Source organism: Trichomonas vaginalis, chromosome II (assembly GCF_026262505.1).
Source record: "Trichomonas vaginalis G3 chromosome II, whole genome shotgun sequence".
Taxonomy (NCBI): Eukaryota; Parabasalia; order Trichomonadida; family Trichomonadidae; genus Trichomonas; species Trichomonas vaginalis.
In genome coordinates this window covers 5,234,169-5,257,855 of record NC_067204.1, presented here as the reverse complement: position 1 = coordinate 5,257,855, position 23,687 = coordinate 5,234,169, and the positions used below count along the sequence as shown (strand labels likewise).

The 23,687-nt window shown below is 34.4% G+C and overlaps 8 protein-coding genes across 8 annotated transcripts, besides 1 other annotated feature; 4 read left to right on the top strand and 4 right to left on the bottom strand.

Moving 5' to 3' along the window:
• Positions 1-1,976: 1,976 nt before the first annotated feature.
• Positions 1,977-3,147, top strand: TVAGG3_0489600 (uncharacterized protein; the record flags this gene model as incomplete). Its single annotated transcript, XM_001309210.1, has 1 exon — positions 1,996-3,147. One exon carries the CDS (start codon positions 1,996-1,998, stop codon positions 3,145-3,147), a length of 1,152 nt encoding a protein of 383 aa, XP_001309211.1.
• A 412-nt stretch (positions 3,148-3,559) lies between these two features.
• On the top strand, positions 3,560-4,678 carry TVAGG3_0489590 (protein kinase superfamily; the record flags this gene model as incomplete). The annotated part of the gene is made up of 1 exon (XM_001309209.1): positions 3,561-4,631. The coding sequence occupies one exon, from the start codon at positions 3,561-3,563 to the stop codon at positions 4,629-4,631; it is 1,071 nt and encodes a 356-aa protein (XP_001309210.1).
• Positions 4,679-5,239: 561 nt separating this feature from the next.
• On the top strand, positions 5,240-5,659 carry TVAGG3_0489580 (uncharacterized protein; the record flags this gene model as incomplete). The annotated part of the gene is made up of 1 exon (XM_001309208.2): positions 5,257-5,517. One exon carries the CDS (start codon positions 5,257-5,259, stop codon positions 5,515-5,517), a length of 261 nt encoding a protein of 86 aa, XP_001309209.1.
• Positions 5,660-5,985: 326 nt separating this feature from the next.
• TVAGG3_0489570 (armadillo (ARM) repeat-containing protein family) lies at positions 5,986-8,838 on the bottom strand (the record flags this gene model as incomplete). Its single annotated transcript, XM_001309207.2, has 1 exon — positions 6,064-8,832. One exon carries the CDS (start codon positions 8,830-8,832, stop codon positions 6,064-6,066), a length of 2,769 nt encoding a protein of 922 aa, XP_001309208.1.
• Positions 8,839-8,999: 161 nt separating this feature from the next.
• TVAGG3_0489560 (positive regulation of catalytic activity protein) lies at positions 9,000-9,693 on the top strand (the record flags this gene model as incomplete). Its single annotated transcript, XM_001309206.1, has 1 exon — positions 9,016-9,531. The coding sequence occupies one exon, from the start codon at positions 9,016-9,018 to the stop codon at positions 9,529-9,531; it is 516 nt and encodes a 171-aa protein (XP_001309207.1).
• Positions 9,694-10,495: 802 nt separating this feature from the next.
• On the bottom strand, positions 10,496-11,698 carry TVAGG3_0489550 (glycosyltransferase family; the record flags this gene model as incomplete). Its single annotated transcript, XM_001309205.1, has 1 exon — positions 10,496-11,698. One exon carries the CDS (start codon positions 11,696-11,698, stop codon positions 10,496-10,498), a length of 1,203 nt encoding a protein of 400 aa, XP_001309206.1.
• A 172-nt stretch (positions 11,699-11,870) lies between these two features.
• Positions 11,871-16,913, bottom strand: TVAGG3_0489540 (ribonuclease inhibitor domain-containing protein; the record flags this gene model as incomplete). Its single annotated transcript, XM_001309204.1, has 1 exon — positions 11,914-16,908. The coding sequence occupies one exon, from the start codon at positions 16,906-16,908 to the stop codon at positions 11,914-11,916; it is 4,995 nt and encodes a 1,664-aa protein (XP_001309205.1).
• A 767-nt stretch (positions 16,914-17,680) lies between these two features.
• Positions 17,681-22,957, bottom strand: TVAGG3_0489530 (uncharacterized protein; the record flags this gene model as incomplete). The annotated part of the gene is made up of 1 exon (XM_001309203.1): positions 17,852-22,516. The coding sequence occupies one exon, from the start codon at positions 22,514-22,516 to the stop codon at positions 17,852-17,854; it is 4,665 nt and encodes a 1,554-aa protein (XP_001309204.1).
• Position 22,958: 1 nt separating this feature from the next.
• Positions 22,959-23,687: part of a mobile genetic element that runs on past the window's edge.

Genomic DNA, 23,687 nt, shown 5'->3' with positions numbered 1-23,687 from the left:
TACGATAGGATCCGTCTTTAATTTCTTGTTTTTATTACGTTCATGTAAATTGTGGAAATAAATATCAATAATTCAAAAATCTAATTCTAAGGTTTTTGAGATTCGTATATTGTCCGAAAATCTAACATGGGAGGAATTTATTCCCGTATATAATGTAATCAATTTCTATGATTGGATATTTATATATCTTAAAACTCATGATTTCATTTCTTTTCTATTCATTAAACATATCATAATTTGTTTCTACATATCATTGTCATGATTATATTATGTTCAATATATATATAAAACGCTAAAGTTGAATCATGGAGAGAGAGGGTCAAAGTTGCTATTTGTCACTTTTCCACAAGAATATAAGGGGAAAAAGTTATCATATAGTTGATCTCATTCACTGAGGTGAGAGATGCATGTAGTGTAATGTGATAAACAGTGGGATTTCTGCTCTAAGTCCTAGGTTCGAGACATATTGATTTCATTTTTCTCTTTTTTATTGACGTAAACTATTCAATTTTTGTGTTCTCCATTCAAATTTCAGAATTTTTTTTGCAGATTTCACGCTACATTCGAAGTTACCTTTTGTAACAACCACCACCGCCTACGAAAGACGAAAGTGTGTCACGATTTCACCCGGAAATCCGACGGTTGTTTAAGAGTAAGCACTTTTGGCACCTACTCATCATAATTTGTTTCTACATATCATTGTCATGATTATATTATGTTCAATATATATATAAAACGCTAAAGTTGAATCATGGAACTAAATTTATGAATGAATCGAGTATGTGCCAAAAGTGCTTACTCTTAAACAACCGTCGGATTTCCGGGTGAAATCGTGACACACTTTCGTCTTTCGTAGGCGGTGGTGGTTGTTACAAAAGGTAACTTCGAATGTAGCGTGAAATCTGCAAAAAAAATTCTGAAATTTGAATGGAGAACACAAAAATTGAATAGTTTACGTCAATAAAAAAGAGAAAAATGAAATCAATATGTCTCGAACCTAGGACTTAGAGCAGAAATCCCACTGTTTATCACATTACACTACATGCATCTCTCACCTCAGTGAATGAGATCAACTATATGATAACTTTTTCCCCTTATATTCTTGTGGAAAAGTGACAAATAGCAACTTTGACCCTCTCTCTGAATGAATCAACTTTTTTTCATATCCAACCTTAATATTTGTATGAGTGATCTATAATATGCAAATAAATAAGCAAAATTTTCTACAATACAACAAAAATTCTATTAGAAATGATTAACATTGCTACAATAATTGCGAAACCTGAAGTCTGAAATTATGTGTATTAATGTTTCTATCTTCATTTTGAATATAAATTGACTTTTTTATTTCAAAAAAAAAAAAATAAGAAAAAGAAAAAAAATAAGTTGAAAAATTAAAAAATATTATTCAAAAAAATAAAAATGAAAAATTTTTGAAATCGGAGATACCCTCTATAATACATTCTTAAACGGGAATAATTGTTTCAGCTTCATATATTAACGCATTATTAATTTATTTTATTTATTCATAATAAATCAGGATATACAGACATATATCAAAGAATACTTCGTAATGCAATGGTATTACAATAAATATTTCACATAGTTTTCGCTTGGTTTTGAAGGGTGGAAAGAATATATCGGATTTTGAAGCTCTGATTTCAAAAATTATCTTTAAATTATACATCTATGAGATAATAACGCAATAGAAAGAATAATTTATCATTTGTTCCCTTGAAACAGCAGCAAGTTTTTGTACGATTTACATATAATGAATGAAAAAATAGAACCCAAATTTAAACATGCATTATCTCATAAGTTCTTAAAACAAAATCGACCAAACCTTGTCAGCAACCTAACAACCGTATATATAACCTATGCGTTGAGTTTGGTTCTCCAAATGTGAGAGAAAAAGTGATCTGAAGTGCTTTTTTTTTCAAATATACGAATTTTCAGAAATTTTTTTTATCCTCCTAAGAAAATTCAAAAGTTTCCATGACTCAGTGGAAACTTCGTTCATTAGTTATATTAGTTGTCGCATTTCTAGCAGGCCTTATCCTATTCAATGCAGGTGCCTATTTAATGGGCCCTAAAATTCAAGCTTTACCCTTTACTCCAACAAATCGAGGTTATTCAATTAAAGTTAGCAACATATCATTCATTTCGTTACCTGTTTTCATCGAATCTTACCCTCTCGTTGATAACACATCATATTTATCTATATTGTGTGGTGAAGAAGCCAAAATTAATGATAATATAATCTCTTTAACAAGCGAGTACAACATTGGATTACTTACGCTTTGCAAAGATATGACGGTAGAAGTATGGCCGCGCAATGAGAAGTGCGGTTTTTGGCTAAAACGAAATCAACCATTGTTTTCGTTTACAGTTATCTTCTTCAGAATCATATTTTTGGGTATAGTAGGTGTTACATTTTACCTACTATTCTCGCATAACAAGAATTTTTCTATTATGCGCTCTACATTGATTACTCAAATTTCATGTTTATTAATTCTCGATCCAATCCAATTAATCTATAACTTCATACCAAGTATATCTATAATACATAACATTATCTCGGCTCTTGGATGGTGGAGAGCTTCGGCCGAATTATTTGCTGAATACGCACCATTAGTACGCACGCAATATACATTTTATCGGAATGTGATGATAGCGCCATCAGTTATTTTACTATTTACTACAGTTTTTCAGGGATTATGTAGGTATTCTTTTCCGAATTTCATGTTTTTATTCGGAATGTGCGGATTTTTGGTTGTTCCTGTCTTATCCACATGGTTTTTGTTTAAGGCAGGCAGTACTTCCGGTAAATTTGCACTTACGATACATATTATGAGCGGAATGATCTCATTATCAGTTGCCTATCTTATGAAGATACTTAGAAACTTCAATGATGATTTCAGAGAGTCAATTTTATCCGAAACTCTCGAGATTTCATTTATAGGTGCTTATGCATTATTCCAGACCATATTCCAGACAGGAGAAAGCAAAGATGAATCTGCAAGACTTCTCCCTCAAGCTGTGAATAGATATGACAAAATTGACGAATTATTAGACGTATTAGGAGAGATTGGTGATGATGCACGCTTTGAAGCAGATCCTGCTAATCATGAATCTGACGAAGAATAGAATTTTTGTTTTTGTAGTATAAATGTTTTCTATATAACAAAATTAATATGAATATTTCTAAACACAATCTAAATATACATGTAAATATAATTGCTAGAAATTAAATAAAAGTAACAAGCTTTATAAGCTTCATAATAATCAATATCTTTTTTATTCTCTTGAAATATAAATGTTTAGAAGGATAATACCACTTTGGTGCAAGGAATCTAGCTGATTCAATGTTGAGAAAACCCTTAAAATGATAGAATTAAAAACGAAGATAAAATATAAGATGATAGGGAGATGCATGGACAATATATAGATACACACTCCAAAGACGGATTGAGAATTATCAATAAAAATAAATACCTATACTGCGCTGCACGCCAATATTGGCTGAAATCAAATGTTTCCTCAAATTTGACAAAAAAATTATGAGTCGAAGTATTGGAACAGAAGGCAACCATTATAGACTTCTTAAGACACTTGGTGAAGGTACATTCGGTGTTGCCTATCTTGCTCGTAATCTTGATACAAAAGAAATTGTTGTTCTTAAAAAAGTCAAAATTCGTGGTGCCGAAGATGGAATAGATCCTCAAACAATCCAAGAATTACGACAGTTATGCGAAATGGACCATCCAAATATAGTTAGATATATTGGCGCTTTCGTCAATGCAGGAACTGTTTATATTGCAACAGAATACGTACCGTTTGGCCTTTTAGATTTGATTAAATCTGGTCCTAATCAAAGACCATTAAGTGCAGCAGATATTAAATGCATTATGCGTCAATTTTTCAGCGGATTGAATTATTTACACGAAAACTGGCTTCTTCATCGAGATCTTAAGCCGGCAAACATGCTAGTTTCAGAGAGTGGTATACTTAAGCTTATCGATTTTGGTTATTCTTGTGATTATCCTTCAGATTCCTCAGATATGGGCGATGCTGTTACAATTTGGTATAAACCACCCGAACTTCTTTACGGTGCAAAACAAGTCGGTCCTGCACTAGATATGTGGACTGCAGGATGCATTTTTGCCGAACTTTTGTTATGTCGACCATTATTCCCCGGAAGAACTTTTGGAGAGGTTGTTCAAGGAATTACAAACCTTCTTGGTCCAATGGTATGGCCAGGATGCGATCATTTACCAGGTTATGAACAATTTAAAGATATCAAACCACAAAACCAAATTCCACCTTTAGAAGCCACATTCCGCGGTTTCTCTACCGATACTCTCGATTTACTATCTAAATTAATTACAATTGATCCATCAAAGCGCATATCTGCTGCAGATGCTTTGATGCACCCATATTTCCAAGTTTTACCAGAAGAAACTGTTCCTTCGAAGCTTCCTCTCAATAAATCCAACAAAATTAGCATTGCTTCGAGTATGAACACCGGATTCAGCGCTTTGACAAGCAGAACCATATTCGCTCCTGGTACATCTTTGCTCCGTGCTGGACAGCTTCAGAAAAGAGAAGAAGCTGCCGCACCAAATCAATAATTTTATGTTTTAAATAAAGAATTTATATTAATATAGAATATCTCAAACAACACACATCTTTCCAATACATTATTACTTTATTTTACGCTAAAACAATTCAATATAAATTTCATACTTCAAATTACTTAATTATCCTTACATTATTCACGTATTTTGCTTTTCTAATGAGTTGTTTTAAAATTTTACATATAATTACTTCCATAAAACAAAAGAATATTCTCCATTATTAAATAAATTGACATTGACTTTGTGTTATGATAAAATATTCTTAAAATAAAAATATACAAAGGACTAGCTATCAGAGTCTCATCAAATATATTTAAATAATTAATATGATTTTATTATTTGACTTATATATGAATTTGATCAGGTTTAGCTTACTTATTCAATTTGTCAATGATAGATTTTCTCTCATGTGTCACTTATATTCATAACTTTGAAGTTGATATTTTAGAAGTTAATTGCATTGTAAGGAATTTGGATTGATTGATCCCACTTAGAAGGCTTGTAGCATCATCTGTGGGATATATCCTTATTCGAAGCAAGAGAGTTGATAAATTTTTGTGATGATAAAATAACTTTTTTTGTAAATTTGAAGAAAAAATAAAGTTAGGTAAAAAAAAAGATGGTAGATGTTACATTCAGTGACTATAAAGTTTGGTTCAAAACACACCTTAAACTCATAGGCGGACTTGCTGCTTATGTTATCGTCCTTTATATTCTTTTACTCCTCAACCTCCTTCCAGTTTATGCAGAAAAGCCTTCAGATGCTAAGTCTGTTTACTTCTTCCCGATTGTTTTCATCATCGGCCTTTTAGTTTACGCATACTTCGATATCGCGCAAAATGAAATTGAAGAGGAACGTGAAAAGCCAAAAGCTGAGTAAAATTTGCAAATTTATTTACTAAAATGTCTCCATATACTACTCAACATCCTAAACAGGATTTTATTTTTACTTCTTTTTAACAATTCTCGAAATGCAAGCAATACAATTATATTTTTGTTTGGGGTAGTATATTGATTTTAATTCCATTATTTATAATTTTATATCACAATAATATTTTACTGGAATTCTTTCGAATCCAATGAGAATTATAAAAAAATGAATAATTATCAACAAAATTAAAAAATATTGATAGCAATATTATTGAAATTTTGTATAGATAATTATTTCGGAGATTAAATAGATAATTATATGTAAAATAAAAATATGAAATCAATTATTATAAAAGAATTCATTAATTATGGTATTATTATTTGATTTATCAGATGGATTATATTATTAACTATAGATAAATGATGAAAAAGTCAAATAAATTTGAGATGATAAAAAAATTCGAAGAAATAACTAATAAAAATTTAAATAATCACCTTTACTCTTTATATGAAATCAAAATATATAAAAATCAAATAAAAATAATAACTAAAAAAATTAAGTATTTCCTAATTTCTTCTTTGTATTCTTTGCCTTATCATATAATGACTTATACTTCATTGCCTTTTCAATGACATTGTAGTTCACTCTTCTATTTAGTACCGTATTGTTCTTTCTTGTGCATGAATAAGAAAATTCCATATACATATCTAAAGCAGCGTCATAAGTTTCTTTCCTTAAGTATCCAAGCTTATCAATGATTGATGATACCTTAGAAAGTTCCATAAGTGATCCTTTTTCGTTTTGATATTCGAAATTAAGAGCTTCCTTTCTATACCAAAGTTTGGCGTAAGCTCTGAAGGCCACACAGATACTAGTCATTACTGCTGAGGCCTGATCAATGCTAGATTTGTCAACAGAGCTTAATTGAGTGTTATCTCTGTAATTTGTCATAATTGATCTGAATTTTCCGAGAAGTTCTTCATCATTAAGGATAGTTTCCACAAATGGATTTTCCTTGTGATCAGCAGGTACCATTCCCATCAAAACGTTGGATAATGCGATCAAAAGTGGAGGAGTTGTCTCAGGAAGCATCGATTCATCGAAAATAAGGGCAAATAAGTGGTCGACCATTCCTTTGAAAAATTCGTCGAGGAGTGGTCCGACTTTTTGCCACAAAGTATTGATAAGAGTGCAAGCAGAGTTAATAGAGTTGGTCTCCTTGAGATCCAAGGCCGCGTGGATCTTTTCTATGATTGTTTGGATACTTGAAACGAAAAGATCAGAATTTGGATCTAATCTGACCAAAATTGAGGTCAAAGTAAGCAAGCATTCTTCGATAATAGGTGCAAGCTGTGTATCTATCATCTCAATGATGCCATTAACTATAGGAGTATAATCAATATCGTTTGGAAGACGAGTAATCAAACAAGTGATGTTGGAAATGATACCGGCAACTCTCATATGCATTACCAAAGGATTTAATGACTGATCGAAGAAGTTATTTGGAGCTTCTTCCCAAAACTTGAACAACAAGGACTTGAAATGCTCTTCCTGTCTTGGAGCATGGAGTATAAGTGTATTTATGGCTTCGTACGCGTGTTTGATTTGAGTTACGTTGTTTCCATCTTTCATTTGAGGTAATTCGAGAATAGCTTTAACGCGATCGATCATTTGGTCGAGGAGATTTGTCTGCTCCATGAATGGATGGTTGTAAGTCATCGTGGAGAAGCAGGCGGCAATATTTTGGATAATTGCCAAACATCTGAGGATAATTCTTGGATCTGTGGACGGATCGAGTGTTCCATTGTCAGGGCCAAAGGCGCCAACAATTTGGTTGATGACGAACAATGGTTCCGCAAAAGATTTCATAATATTCGGATATCTTGACAAAGCAACGGAAATTGCGTACAGAGCTGTTTCTCTGACTCTCTGGTTTGTTGTTACAGCAGATCCTGTCATAAATTCGAACTTTGTAGTGATATAAGTCTCAATTGCTTGGTAAGTTCGATTTGAAGTGACAATATCGCAATTGTGCTCTTTCGGATCGGCTATCTTTGATGTAAGGACATAAATAATGAGTAACGCTGTATGGATATTGCGCCAATCTTCATCTGCGTGTTTAATCATGGAATCGCACATTTCTTTCAATCTTTCGAATAGGTAATCTGGTATTAAAGCGAACATACCACTCAAATTGACACAAGCTATCATGGATGGAGCATTTTGGATCGGATCTTCGATATCTTGGTCGTTTACGTCCAAATTGACCATGATCTGTATGAAAAGCTCTGTAAGAATTTCTAGGTGTGGTTCGAAGTAAAAGTGGCTGCCCTCTTGTTTTCTGGTCATTTCGACCGCGTGATCGGGAATATACTCTGTAATGTACTTGAAAAGGGTCCTGAACTCGAAGTTGATGACTTCGCGCCAGAAAGTAAGCGTAATAAGAAGTGGTTCCGCGATAAATGGATTCATGAAAAATTGAAGCCTTCCGATTGCTTTATCAGCAACGCTGTTGAGGATTTTATTGTTTGTATGGTAATATGCTTTCACAATTGTGGTCATAAGTTCCATAATTGCTGTATAAAGTTGGGCTTCTTGGATTGAGAAGAGAAACTCGATTCTTTCTGGAGTCATTAAGATTTCGAAGATGCCGAGGAAGTGTGTTTGAACCTTTTTGTTTCTGCAGGTGTAAAGGAGGTTGTTTAATGTCTTTATTGCGTAATATCTGAGTTCAATCTCACAATCTGATGGAGAAGAGGCAACATCGACAACTTTGGATGCAAGATGCTGGAAAATATGGATAACAGGTTGATTATCTTTTTCAAAAAACTCCTGGATGTTTCTTAACGCAAATAATTCATCAAGAACAGTAATGTAGGTCATGTTAATAGAAAATGAGACGTTTCCAAGATCAGCGCAGATTTCTTCGAGATTTCCAATTAATAAATCTGGTTCTAAGCCAAAAACACGAGCAAATAAGGCAGCACCATTGTGCTGGAATGAAGAGCTTTCTTCGGTGTGCATTAATTTGTCTGCAATTGCTACCATAAATTGTGTAAATTCTTCGTTAGCGTTTAAAATGTTTCTAAGTTCATTTAAGTCTTGCATAGAGAATGGTGTTATTGCTCTAATGAGAACTGTGATTGCGCTTGTTATATTTGTCTCTGTCAGTCCGGAAGAATTTAGATAATTTAAGCATAAATTAATGAGTTCTGGCTTTGAACTTAACATATTTTCAAGGGCTATTCTGGCATCTGCTGAGTGTTCAGAAGATCCAGAAAATTCATTGATAAGTGTTCCGAATTCTTCTATAGTGGTATTCATAATTTTATATAAGACCATTTTTTGTAAATCATTGAAAAAAAGTATCAAATTAAATTCAAAATTTATTGAGGATTAAAATTCATCTGTTTTTGATGAATTCGATTTTCCAAAAAACAATTTTAAACGCGACAGAACAATTTTCTTACAGAAAAAGTGACGACAATTAGTAAACTGGAAAAAATTATGACAGATTTTCCATTAAGAAACGATTCATTCCAAACAATCAAAAGTGCAGCTGTTACTGTCTATAAAGGTGGCAAAAATGTTGAGTTGGTCGATGTAATTGCGAATGAAAAACAAGTTGCAGTTAAATTAACAGTTGATGGACAAGAATATGTCAAGTCATGGGAATTCTTTAAGGAAATCAAGCCTGATTCTAAAAAGATTGATAACGGATCAAAGAAAATCGAAATTTCTTTCGAAAAACAAGTTACAGAAAACTGGCCTCAGGCAGAAGCCAAAGGAGAAACATTAAAACCACTATACCAAAAATGGCAAAAAGTCGATGTTGAAGAAGAAGAAGAAAAACATGAAAAAGATTTTGGTGAATTTCTTCAAGGAATATATGCTAATGCTACAGACGAACAGAAAAGAGCTATTATGAAAAGTTATTATGAATCGCATGGTACAGTTTTGAGTTGTGATTGGAATGATGTCGGTAGTCGCACAGTGGAACCTGTAAACAATGATAAAAAGTAAAATATATGCTGTTTAGTTTTAAATTTTCCACTTGTTTACTTTTTTTCATTATATTATTAACAAATATCTATATAAACATCATCTAAACATGCACAAAAGAGCTACTTTTATATAAATTCCTCATTCCAGCATATATTTACCATACCCATTATCAAATTCTTTTAATACTTTAATAAACAACAGCATCATATAGTCGAATCAATCAAAATTCATGAATCTTCTGAAATTATGTATAAAATTTGTCGTTTAATAAAGTTATACATATAGAGTCATGGATGAGTCTCAATTTCTGACATATGAAGAAACTCTTTAATTCAATTTTGAGTGTAACTGACATGAATACCGATTTTTGAATGGTTTACAATTTTTTTTAATGCGTGATGTAATTTAAACTTGTAATTTTCAATGCAGTATCACTGATTTGAACAGCGGTATATTGCCTTGTAGATTCTTTCAGGAAAATATAGTCTTCTTCTTGGAAATTCTTGGATTTAAGATCATTACTTCAACCCTTAGATGGATTCTAAAAAAATTGATATCGGATAATTTGTTCACAGCTATTAATTTTTTAGGTTCGCCTCAAATAAAAAACAGAACTATCAAAAAAAAAAATTCAATTGTGACTCGGTTGAAAACATTTCATTATCAATACACCGGAATGGAGAATGTTTGTGAGGTATTCAGCAGTAATGTAACAAAAAAACAGGAGATGGAAATATTTTGAGTTTGGGAGTTCGCATCCAATAAGTTGAAACTTTGCAGTGAACATGACTGAATTGTAGACGAATTGTTCTCCATGATAATAGTTCATGCCAATTTCCTATTAATGAGTTTACTTCTTTTCAAATTGAATTAATATTTTACTTATAAATCCTTATTATAACACAATTTTTCTATGAATTTACAAATAGATAGATTTTAATATATATATATATATATATAAATAACAAAAATGAGAAATAAATTACATAATAAATTTGAATTCTTTGATTGTTGGCCATTTGTTATGTTCTGTGACATAAAAGGCCAATTCTAATGCTTTCAATGACTCATTAATATCAAGAGCAGTTACTGATGGAGAATACATTGACATTGTTGGATAATACAGATTAACTTGATAGATATTCAGAGAATTCGGCACAATGATATTACACATATCAACTGTAGGGCTGGTGAGTTTAATTATACATGTTTTCTCAGCCATATAAATAACATTGATACAAGATGAGCCAGTGACTGTCATAAGTATTCTGCATGATGCATATGTCTTAGCAGCTTCAAATGCTACTAACGTATCTGGAATAGAAAAGAAGATTTCTTTTGGATATTTCTTTTTTGCGGCTTCAATTAAAACATCATAGTTAGATATGATCCTTAGCTTGCCTTTTCTATTCAAAAACCCAATTTTGGTCGGAACTATATGTGTCAGATTAAATTTTTCTCTAAAAAGTCCATGAAGGTGATATAGTGCAGGTCCGTAAAATCCTCCGTGAGGACTTGGTTCAATTATCGTATAAAGATTCTCGCAATATATCCAATCGCTATTTGTAAGAAGAATTGTTCTTCCTTCAAATCCGAACAATGATGTAATATCTTTCCACATATTAGGAGGCCCTTTAACTACGAGATGCGACTTTTTTCGGATTTCTTCAGGGAAGAGAAGAGTCGGGTTCATAAGTTCATTGATAAAATGTGCAAATATGTTTGTAGCTACATGACCGACCAATAAAACATCCGTGTAATGGCCAATCACTCTACCTGGATTATTTTTAAACATAAAATCTGCTCCAGTACAGTCTCGTAGTTGATAAATCGTAATTCCGTCTGTTATGATATATCCTCCTGATACGTACATATTTTTTGCACGTACAAAATTGCCATGGAAGTGATTAGATTGATCATTTAAAAAATCGGTTATTGGTAATATTTGGGGAACGAAATCTTTCATTTTTTCTCCGTAGAACAGTACTAAATCCTTTCTTTTATTGGTAAAAGTTTGATTTAACTTGAATAAAGAAATAAACTTTGATTTGGGAGCTTTATATCTAACGTTAATTTCCCACAATGCATATCCAAATTTGGTTCTTGTTATAGGATACATAACCATCACTTCATTAAAGATGAAGAAAAGAATTAGAAAGATTGCTATGCTTTGTTTTTGAAACATTAACTTCTAGAATTGTCCCACTCTCAATTTTTTTTTAATAATTCCATTATCTGCTCTATCATTGAGAAGTAGGAGTACGTTTAATGATGGACATATAGATTGTAGAATCGTATCATCTAAAATTGAAGATTAAAAAACAATGTTTTAGAAGATAATTGAAATTTAATATCGATTAAATCAGGATCTTTGTACTTTAGGATCGAGGAATAAAGGTCCTAATCTTTCTTAGGTATTGTTGGCACAGAGAATCTCTCTGAGTTAAGCTGAGGCACAGAAGGCGAAGGTATGTTTGGTTTGTTGATGACAGGAGGCACAAATGGTTGTGGAATGTTCGGTTTTGCAATCGATGGAGGAACTACGACAGGTCGCACTCCAACAGTTGGAATGGTCGGAGGAACAATGACAGGTGGAGAAATAGATGGAGGAGAGACAATTGTAGGCGGCGTAGGAGAAACAGAAACAGGTCTTTGGAATGGTTTCTGGTCGATGTGAGGAGGAGTTTGTGGCATTAACGAGTCGAATAATCTCGGATTTGGAGGTGAGATCTTCTTTTCTTCTTTTTTCGGTTTCGGATTCTCTACTTCTTCAATTAGTGGCTGAGAAACTCCAGGAAGGAAAGACAATTTCGATTCATACAAGTCTTCGTTGTTTCCCTCATCTTCTTGAGTTGTTTCTGAGTAATAACTAGAGTAGTATTCGCCAGATTTCGATTGAGGTAACTCTTCTATTGGAGGAGGAAGAGGAATTTCAGTTGTCAGCTCTTTTTCTTCATTTGGAGGAGAAATAACGGCTGGAGGCTCTTCAGTTGGAGGTGGAATAGGAATACTATCTTTGCTAAGTGACTCTTTTAGTGGTGGAGGAAGATTTGGCATCTCAATTGGTCCAGAATCAGAATAATCAGAATAATACGATGAAGAATATTCAGTTGATTCCATTTTACGAGGAATTATAACAGGCGCAACTGGTTCTGGAGGTGGTAAATTCAGATTTTGAATATTTGGAACATATTTATCCTTGATATCTAAGTTGCTTGCCAAACTTGGTGGTAATTCGTATGGGCTTTCATCATCTGGCTGTTTTTGAGGTGGCGGAGGCACAATTACAGGTAATTTCGGTGGAATTACGACTCCTGGCATCAGAGAATCCAATGGTTTAGTTGGAGATGGTGGAGAAATAACAGGAGGAGGAGATTTCGACTGAGGGATGATGACAGGAGTTTTTAATGCAGGTCCAGGCATCAAAGAATCCAACGGCTGGTTCTGTGGAACAATTGGTGGTGTTATCACAGGTGGGGGAGTAATGGTTGGAGGTTTTGGAGAATTTTGGCCAGAATTATTTTGATATTGAGGTGGAGAAATATTTGGTGGGATGAAAATTGGTTTAACCGGCTGTGATGAGTGAGGAACAGTCGGTGCCAAACTGTCCACCACCTTCGTCGGAACTTGATTTGGTTTAATAACTGGAGGAGATGGTTGTTGGTAGCCCTGATCAGATACATTGAAACTACTTGATAGATTAGGTGGTAGAACGAAGTCTGGTCGGTCAAAAGCGTTAATTGAATTTGGATTTTCTGGATTTGATGGAGGAGGTGGCGGAGGAATGACAATTTTTGTAGGAGAGGACACAATTTGTGGCATTGAGAAGTCTCCTTCGTCTTCCGATGACTGTGAACTAATTGGTTTCTGTTCTGGTATCTTTGGAGGAGGAATAGAGATAGGATTAATGACAGGAATGTTGATATGGGGTGGAGTAACAAGAGGAGGAGTATTTTGGCCGATCGGAGGCATGGAAAAGTCCTCACTGTTATCATCTGATTCGGAATTAGCAACTTTTGGACGAATAATAGGTGGAATATTTGGAGGAGCGAAAGAAATAACAGGAGGTGGCCGAATTTGAGGCGGATTCGGACTTTGATTGTTTGGTATTTTTGTCGAAATTGGAATTGGAGGTGGAAGAACTGGCTGGTTCTCTGGAAAATTCGTTTGTACGGGCGTACTGCTTGGAATTGTTGGCTTTATAATGAAAATTGGAGATCTTTGTTCTTTTTCTGGTGATTCCGGAGGAGATTCGGGCAATTCGAAGGTAGAGACGCTTCCATTTGGACTTTGTCCATCGATTGTTGGCATTATCAGTGGAGATGACATCAAATTTGAGTCTTCCATTGGATTCATCGGCGGAAGGATGAAAGATCCCTTGCGCTGGAAGAAAATATTCTTCGATTTGGCCTCAACAGAGAAAGCTTTGGCCTGAATTTCGAGATCATCTTCCGCAAACTTGTTTTCTGTCTGAACTTCGTCCAGTGTCATTGAGAATTTGTCATTCTCTGAATCAGGGACTCTTTTCCCGTCAACAGCTGCTTGAATTGACTCATCAAGAGTGAAATCTGAAACAGGATAAGGTCTTGGCATCGTTAGGGACTCATCTTGTTGCTTGTCTATCTTGTTATCGTAGTAAGCAATGTTTCTGAGTCTTGCCAATGTCATTTGTTCCAAATCTTTCACGATTACGCCATCTTTTTGAATTTGATTCAGCAAAGCGACGTAATCTTCATTCAAAGCAATTGACATAGACTTCTTCATCTCTCGTCTAGTGACATTCTTGATGGAAACCATCTTTTTACTCTGAGTTTCCATTTGATTATGAGAAATAACGAAAGTTCCACGTCTTGTACGAGTTTGAAGCGAATCATCGTACATTGTGTCCTTCTGTAGAGCTCTAAGTTCGTTCCTGAAGAAATTTAATTCAGCTTGATTGATGATTTCCGGCGGTTTTTCATCTTCTACCTTACATGTGAGGTCTGTTTCCTCTTCTGCAAGTTGTTCGAGCATGTCACAGATCCTGTCGACGTCAATTAGAAGAGAAGCCATGTTTACGTTGATCATATCGTAATGAGACTTGATAAAGTCCTCTCTGATTAGTTCGGAGTGGTCTTCTTTGATCTCCACGATGTTTCTCTTTACATTGAATTGCTCTGTTCCGAAATATCTTCTCAAAATCAGAGGAATCGTGATTTCCGACGGTCCTTCGAATTTCGGAGGCTGGAAAACAGTCGTCATCGATGCAATTTGACGTGTAACGAAAGAGTCTGTTTCAAGAAATTCTTCGTCAAAAAGTGACTTTTGATTCATGGCGGATTCAGGCCAATTGAAGTGGAAGAAGTGGTTGTCGGCTCTTGGGAAGCGGAGTGGAATAGGGAATGAAACAAGGAACTTTGCGAATTCGACAAATTTCAAGTTCCTTCTGTAAAATTCGGATCTTATGAAAGAATTTGAGACATTTTGCTTCGAAAACATGACTTCCCACCATGCTTGGCACCTCTCTGATCCAAACTCTTGAACGATAGCCTCTTTCTTCGAAAACAAACGCTTGTAGTCGATAATTGGAAATCCAATTGACAAAATATTCTTCGGCATCCAAATTCTCTTGTAGAAACCAAAGAAATTGACTCTTCCGAGATTTTCTGTACCATCTACCGTCAATTCGTGGATCATTTTGAGGGCAGGGAGATGTTTATAAAGATTTACTGTTGCTTGGTCGGAAACTAAGTGGTTTGAGATAGCAAGGAACTCTAAGCTCTTTATTTTACGCAGATTGAGAACTAAATCTACTAAAGAATCTCCTAATCTGTGTTGATCAGTTCCATCAATCGTAATTCCGTACAAATCGATCTGTGCGAGCTGATCAATGATGTAGAATAGCTTAGATATGCTCTCTGGAGTGAAAATGTCTGATAAATTTATGAATTTAAGTGTTGGAGTTACAAAAATTTGGCAAAAAACCTTCTCAAAGTCCTGAGGAAACTGGTTACTGCTGTAATTAAGTTCTATGATGTTGTTTATGCCTATCAATGTTGAGCAATCGCGATAAAAAGCTTGCCATTCTGTAGTTTTCATTTGAATCGCAGTTAAATTGACAGTTAAGTTCTTTCCGAACTCTTTAATTGATCTTATGAACGCTATTAGTGATGCCGATGAGAAAACGCAGTAACTTACGTCGATTTCGCAAAGATTTGGAGGAAATTGCAAAAATCCTTCACTTTCTGCAAATGAAGAATGAGTTAATGCGATGTGACGCAATCCTTGGCATGCAGTGATCTCGTAAGGCGATCCTAAAGTGATTCTGGGCTGAACTATCGTAGATTCCCACCCAGAACATGAAAAATTCGTAAGTTTTGTGAGAAACTTGGCCGCTTGGTCGATTGTATTGAATATTTCTAAACCATTCGATGCTCCACATGAAATGTTATCTAAAATCAAGGATTCCATGTCTACAAAGCATCGTGATGACTTCAATAAGTTGCCAAATGCTCTGATAACGCCAGTAGTAAGGGATACATTACGAATTGTAAGGCATTGGATAGTTCCTTGATATTGAGAAAAAGATTCAAAGAATTCGAGGAAATCGTTAGCGTTTTCGAAGCAATTCTCGAATGTCCATGCTATAATTGATGGATTTGATGACTTAGAGAATTCAATTACCGTTGGATTTAATTTTGATGCGTAATTTCTCAAAGTAATCGTTGTAATTGACTTCGTACCGTATATAATATCACGAAGAATGAAGTTTATGCCATTTGTTGCGAAGTTATTGAAGTTTAAATAGCGTAATAAAGATTCATGAGCAATTGGTACCGAAATGTACTCTGTATACTCGGGATCACTAATTTTATCGTCAAAAGTGATCGATGTGCGGTATGTTGACTCAAAGAATAAGTAAGTATTCTTTAAAGCTAAATGTGACTGTCCTGTGAACCTTGTTATTAATGTATGATAACGGGAAAGTATTAAGTTCTCTGGGCGCTGTTGTAATTGAGGTGCTTTCGGTGGTTCATCGGGATATCCTGTGAATTGAATTATTAATGGGCAATTTGAAGAGTAATTAAACTTGTTCATGGCAACCATGATACTTGTTTCGAACTCCTGGATCTTTTCAAGTTGAATATTGAAAGAGGTGTCTTCAGTAACAAATAAACGAGCTAAACTTGTTAAATACCTGATTTCTTTAAGATCATGAATGGAAACTCTCTGCTTTAAATTCATTTTTCCGCCAAAATGGTACTTAAATACGTAAATAATTGATGTCGAAACAACAGCAGTGCAAGGAACGTATTTTTCCTTAGTTGTGAAGATTTCTCCATCTGTATAAAACAATATTTCTTCATATTTGCTTGTGAATTTTTTTATTGCGGAGAGAGTTGCTTCATTTGACATTTATTGCAATAAACAAATGATAAAGATTAATGATAATTTGAGATATAGATCTTATGTGAAATAGCGTTATCAGATTTTATTATGAATAGAATCGAAACATTGGATGAACTAAAAAAAAAATACAAATATATCTTAGCTAATCACTATCTATTCACTATTTAAGACACATTAAAAATGGGCTATGCCCAGAGTATATTGATCAATTGATTATTCAGAATTTCACAGACGAAAATCCACCAGACGGAAATTTCTTTGTCTTTTTGAAGAACTTCGATCAAGTTAATTACAGCTAATATTATAGAAAGCTTGAATATATACCTAGATATGGAATTGATAATGCAAGAGACTGGGTAAACTGTTTCAAAGGAAAAATAGCGATCTACAAAGATGCATATGCAAATCAATTTGGTGAATTGAAGTAATGCAATTAAAACAAGTTTTGTGCATAACAATAATTATTGCAAGTAACAATATGTTTGGCTTTGCAGTTGTGTACACACTTTTATCTGCTCAACTCAAAGTTATTTATATTGTTCATCTATTTAATCATCACGAGAATTTTCTTGTTGACATTAACCTTGCAATTGAAGCCATCAAAGTTGGTGTTGCAACATCAATCACAGGATATTTTCCAAAACCAATTCCAAATATTTCATTTATTGATTATAATAGATTCACTAGATTTCATTTGTGTACCACATTCAATTTGAACTATAATAACTTGGATACTTATTCAAAAATTGGTATTGTTCATTGTAAATATATATTATTTTATAAGAAGTTTCCTTATGAAATGAATCACAATCATTAGAAAGATAGTTATGAGGGGAAAAAAATTGACTGTACTGCAATTTTAAACCGAAGCAACACCCCCAAAGCATTTTCATCAATTGTTGTTACTTAAAAAATACAAACAAAAATATTTAATACTAAAATACAAAAATTATTTGTCAACTGGTGTAACTAACATCATATCTCCTAAAGAGTAATCTTTCAATACATCATCCCATGTTTTCCTCTTATCTATTGAAGTGCTTGGTCTCGCACTTCTCTTCTTAGGAGTGTTCTCAAATGTTGGTGCGATAACAGCGTTCAAAGTTGAATTGTCATCAGCGAATTGAAGAGCAACAGCCTTGTAATAAGGGTCCTCAGTGTACCATGATATGTCTATGAACTTTGCAGTAGATTTGGTGTTCGGTTGGTCATTGACTCTTGGCATTTCTGCTTTTGCAAGAGTTGTTTTAGGCCTTGCAAACATTCGAGAAACTGTTTTTTGTAAAACAGGCAGAAAGCTTTGATGTTGTCTAGCAGTCGATATCAAAGTGTTTGCTGCTGTTTCTGTGTTATGATCCTTGGATAACCTGACGTAGATATTCTGTATGAAATCAGAAAATTCAACAGTCTTTATGTCACTCTGTGGATCTCCAATTTTCTTTGGAGGTGGCGGTCTTTTGTTCATTGATCTAACTCTGTGTGTGAACTTCTTGTAAATTTCTTTGTCGTTGTTTTCCATCATACTTGTGAGGTGTATCAATGTACCTCTTACGACATCAAGTGGATCTTTGTAGTTAGTCTTCTTTTTCTCAATTTTCGTCGCTGTCAATGGCCTATTGTTCATTGAAACAATTGGCTTTGTGATGCCTCTGTTTTTAACCGAGTTTATCCTTGGACTAGTGAAATTGTGAGGTTTTCCAGAAATTTGCCTTCCGCCACCAGGAAAGCTGACAACTTGGTCTTCAACGAAATATGAAACATGATGATCTGGAACTCCAGGAAACCACTTCTTCTTTTCGCGAGGCTGCTCTGGAGGACGCATTTCACCTTCAATTCTTGTGACTCCTCCTTCATCGTAAATGATTTTTGTCATGTTGTCATCATCAAACAAAAACTTCGCCATTGATGGCTTAATTGTTTGCATGCGAGGGATTACAATCGGTCGTCGCGATTTAGGAGGTGGTCCATGTTTTGTCCATTTCTTTTTAGGAGGTTCGGATTGTTTTTCTGGGGGTTTTGGAGGTTCTTCTTCCTTTGGCGGAATTAGTTGAGACAAATCTAATTCAGGAGGTCCTAAAGAGTCAACTTCGACGAAAGAGATCTCGCTCTCTGTTCTCGCCATTTCGTTGATGATATGATGTACAACTTTATTGACACTTTTAAGTGCAACACCATTATCAATAAATTTTTTAACAATTTTTTCATCTGGATTTGATGTTGCTGATTTTCCTGTTGGATCATATCCAATGACATTGCCTTCTTCGTCTTTGATTGTGTAGCCAACGCCAGGAATGTAATCAGAAGTGACATTGAAATCATCACTTTTTGTTATCTGTTGAGCAGCGGCATCAATTTGTGTGTCATCTTGACTATTTTTATCATTAATTATGTCTTCATCTGATTCACTCTCAAGCTCCTCTTTCTCCTTCATCCTCTCCTGCTGGAATCTGTCGTCATCTTTGAAAGTGTTTACAAAACTCTGGCGGTTTTTGTCACTTTTATCTTCTTCTTCCTGATTTTGAATATTTTCTTCATCTTCCTCTTCATTTTCGTCGTTATCAGAGAAATCTGAATTTGTGTAGTACTTTTTTGAGTTATATTTCGTTTCGTACTCTTTAGGCATCTCTTTATCAGACAAAATTTTGTTTTTTGTTGTCAATTTTTCTGATGTAAATTCACAATTTAATTTTTTCCTGTCTCTCCTGTAACTTTCTACGACACTCGAAACAGGTCTGTTTACACCTTGAGTAATGATGCCTGGTGCTGCCCATTTCCTGTTCTTGTAGTCTTGTATGATTTTTCTTTTGATCTGCTGTATTTGGATTGCATTAGGAGAATCTTTTCCTTGCTTTCCAAACATGATTTGAAGGAATGTTTTGTAGCGGTTATTTACATCAGGATCATCGAAATCATTTGATTTCAGGGCACTTCTCATGATAGTATCATCAAAACCATCCCCGAAATTGATCTTCTTCGAATTCTGTTTTGTGACTTTCTTGATGTCACTTTTTGTGTCACTTTTCTGTGGAATATTTTCTTCAATAAAATCTTCTTCTGATTCTGAAGACATTTCATCAATTTGAGGCATTTGGTTGTCGGGCCTTTCATCTTTTTTAATCTCCAACATTTTTGCGGCTGAAGCTTTCAAAGCGTTCTCGAATCCTCCGATGTTGAAGAAGCTTGATCTGCTTAAAGAGTCAGAGGAAAGTGTTGCTTTTGTGCTATCTCTTGATATTTTTAGGCCAATGAATTCATCGTCACTTTCTTCTTCTTTTTGGTTCTTGTCATCGAGTTGAAAAGATTTTGACATACTGACTCTCAGTTTCCTTTTGTTTCCATATTGAGGAAACATCTTCGAGTATTTGTCAATGGTTCCATCTCCCTTCTTTATCGAAACATCTTCTGTGTAATTCTTTGCAAATGTGGTGATTTTTGTTGAAGTTGCATTTTTTGCAGCATTTTCAATTGTTGAATCATTTCTGTTCAAGATATTACTGAAATGCGAAGTAGCTGCTTGTGTTGCCATTGATCTCTTCTTCTCAATAAATATGATTACTTTCATTTCTTCGTATTGTTTGTCAAATCCGCTTTTATGTACTGTCAATCGCTCAAAATTCGAAATTTCTCCTTTGAACTCTGGAAAACTTCGACCCATTGCCGCAATATCAGTCAATGGAGTGTAAACAGTTGATAACTGTTCGGATGCTTTCTGTACATCGTCAACAAGTGTCACATTTTTGACTGTTCTGAAAAACGGATCCAGTTTTTCTAAATCAATGGCAGCTTGATGAGAATCCAGCGCTGTGATCAGCATCATCATTCTTCTGATGCTTGCTGTTGAATTCCTCAAAGCTTTTTCATTGTTTTTCTTGATCTCCAGTTGAACTTTTTCGAAATTTTCCTTTGAAGCCAAATTCAGAGATTTCAGAGTCAAAAGAGATCTCTCATACGATTTCATCATTCTTTCATCAACAAGCAACTCAGTTCTCTTCTTAAAATCTCTGGCGCGCGCATTTGCAACTAATGCAATTCTCATAAAAAGAGACAAATCTTGTTTTGTCGATTTCCACGCCATAAAAAACATTTCTCTCCTTTCGTATTTCGTTTTCGCGTTTTTAATCTTTTCTTCAATATCTGAACTCTCTGGGTTGCTCAGAATGAGGAATGGAGAGATCTGGTGGTTGACAGCGGCTTTATAAATTTTGTACGTTTGCATTTGAAAATGAGGAGCAACAAATCCATATGGAAGAGGAGGATATCTTCTGAATCTCAATGCTGCCAGTGCTTTTCCTTTTGTGTGGTTGTAGTTTGTGCTCTGTATATTCGCTGCAACAAACTGCTGCCAGTTCTTACGACGCCTTACGTATGTAAGCCAGCCATATAATGCTGATGAGAGACATGCAAGTGTATCGTTACCTGCAACTGCATGAACAAAAAATCTAGCGAGACTTGGCAAAGCTTGGATCTTGATGTATCCATGTGTGTGCAAGATTGTATTAATTTGAAGGTTTTTCTTGAAAACATTCAACATGAACAACTTCAAATATACTTTATGCCGCTCCTCAAACATCTTTAACAGCTTCTGGAGCTGCTGCTTAGAGTTCACAACGTTGTGCCATTTAGATAAAGCCAAAGTTTTGGTTTTAATCATGTCCTTTCGCACAGAAACAGTTCTAATCCACGCTTTGCATGCGTATTTCATGCATCTCTTGAGATTGTACTCATCGCCAAACTTTTCTTGTTCTCTATCATGATATTTCTGAAGTTTCTTCTGAAAAAGAGCTTGTAAAACGCGCTTTCCTACGAAAAACAAATGCTGTTTATCTGCATTTTTACGAATTTTTTCTTGGTTTATGAGAGATTGATTGTAATTTTGAATTTCTGGTATGTGTGTGTATTCTGTACGATCAAAATAGACATTTTTGGTAATAAATTTCCATAATATAAATGGAACATAGAGCTGTTTGAGTTCAGATCTGTTTGCGTTTACAATATGAAAATTTGACATGACCTTTCTTCGTTTTGCATTTCGACGTGTAATGATAAACCAGTCCAAAAGCATTGTACGCATCTTTTGATAGTATATTTTGCGAACAAATTGAACAAGTTTCTGGTCATCGATAAAATTTGGAACTAAATAGAGATTGCAGACATTCCATTGGTCATAAGTAAGCATGTGATAATCTCGTGATAATTTGCGGCCCCATAATAGACGACGTGCTATGATATCGAAAAATTTTTTCCTTTTTTCCGGGTCTGTCATTCTCTGTATTGCTAAATTGTAGAAAAAAGAACTGTATGAACGTTGATGTATTGCTTTATATTTTCTAATAAATGCTAAGAAGTAAGATTTAATTCGATATTTTTTCCAACAGTTTTGTATTATCGAAGCCGCAATATCCATATCAGTGTATTTGAGATCTCGCAATACTCTTTGATGAAGTCTCACAAAATTTGGGTCTTCGCCTTTCTTTTCGAGAAATTTTTGAGAAGGAGTCGAAGGTTTGTCTGTTGTTTGGTTAAATTCATCCCACATACTTGAAGCAGCAGGCACCCTCGATCTGGAACTCGTTTTAGATCGGATAGAATTATGTAACGAGCTCCGGGTACTCATGATTTATATTCTTTTTAGAAGGAGCACAATTAACGTATAAAGTTTTCAAAATTTTGAGAAAAAAATGAATTAACGATTTAAGAGTGTGCTTAAATCGATATTAGTTATACGCTCTTGCCACCGTGGACTTTAGTACTACCCACTGAATCTCAGAGGGAATTAAATTTACTCGAAAAGCGCAATTATATGAACATCACAAATGAAAAATTTTGTGACATAACACATAAATCTTTATTCTAAAGGAATTTTGAGTAAGTAACATAAATAGTTGATTGTAAGCTTGGTTTCAGCTTGAAATATCAAGCATATTTTTAATTCTGAAAGGATATCCGAATTAATTGTTTCAATTTGGCGTTAGGAAATCATAAGGGATATATGGATTCATTTAAGGATTGAAAGGAATGTGACTGGATCAACCGTAAATGTTGCGAGCGGGTTATATTGTTGTAAACGAAAACAATAAAAACGGTTTGACAGTAAAGTGACACTTTACATGGCAAAAAATAGAGCCTTACTTTTGAGATACTTGAGATTGAAACTGAATCTTATGAGGCGGTGATCTTGAATCACTACCTCATAAGGTTCAGTTTCATATAAAATTTGTTGTAATTTGTTATTCTTTTGCAATTATTTCTTATAAGATTTTACATCTTTTAGCGGGGAATGTTTGTTATCATGTATATATTATAAATATCTACACGATAACGAACATTCCTCGCTAAATTGCTGAGAAACTTTGAGGAAATGTCGAACAATTTCCTCAAAGTTTCTCAGATTTATATAGATCACTAGAGTCCCCTAGGCACTGATTCTGGTTCAGTACCTAGGAGGCTCTAGTTCTCTAACGAACTGATAAAATGTTTTTAAATTTTTGGATATTGCTACCTGTGAAGCACTGACTTCAAGTCAGTACCTCACAGGTAGCAATTACATTGAAATATGGGAGAAACTTTGTCCGAATGTTAAACTATTCGGACAAAGTTTCTCCCATTTGTAGTGGAGATGGAAGGCTTTGAGGTATATTATATTAATGTATACCCCAAAGCCTTCCATCTCCACTTGAAAGTTCCAAAACTTTGGGTTAATAGTTTGCAATTAACCCAAAGTTTTGGAACTTTCTAGAAGGAATTGCAGGGTAAGAGGTACATATTCATACTATGTACCTCTTACC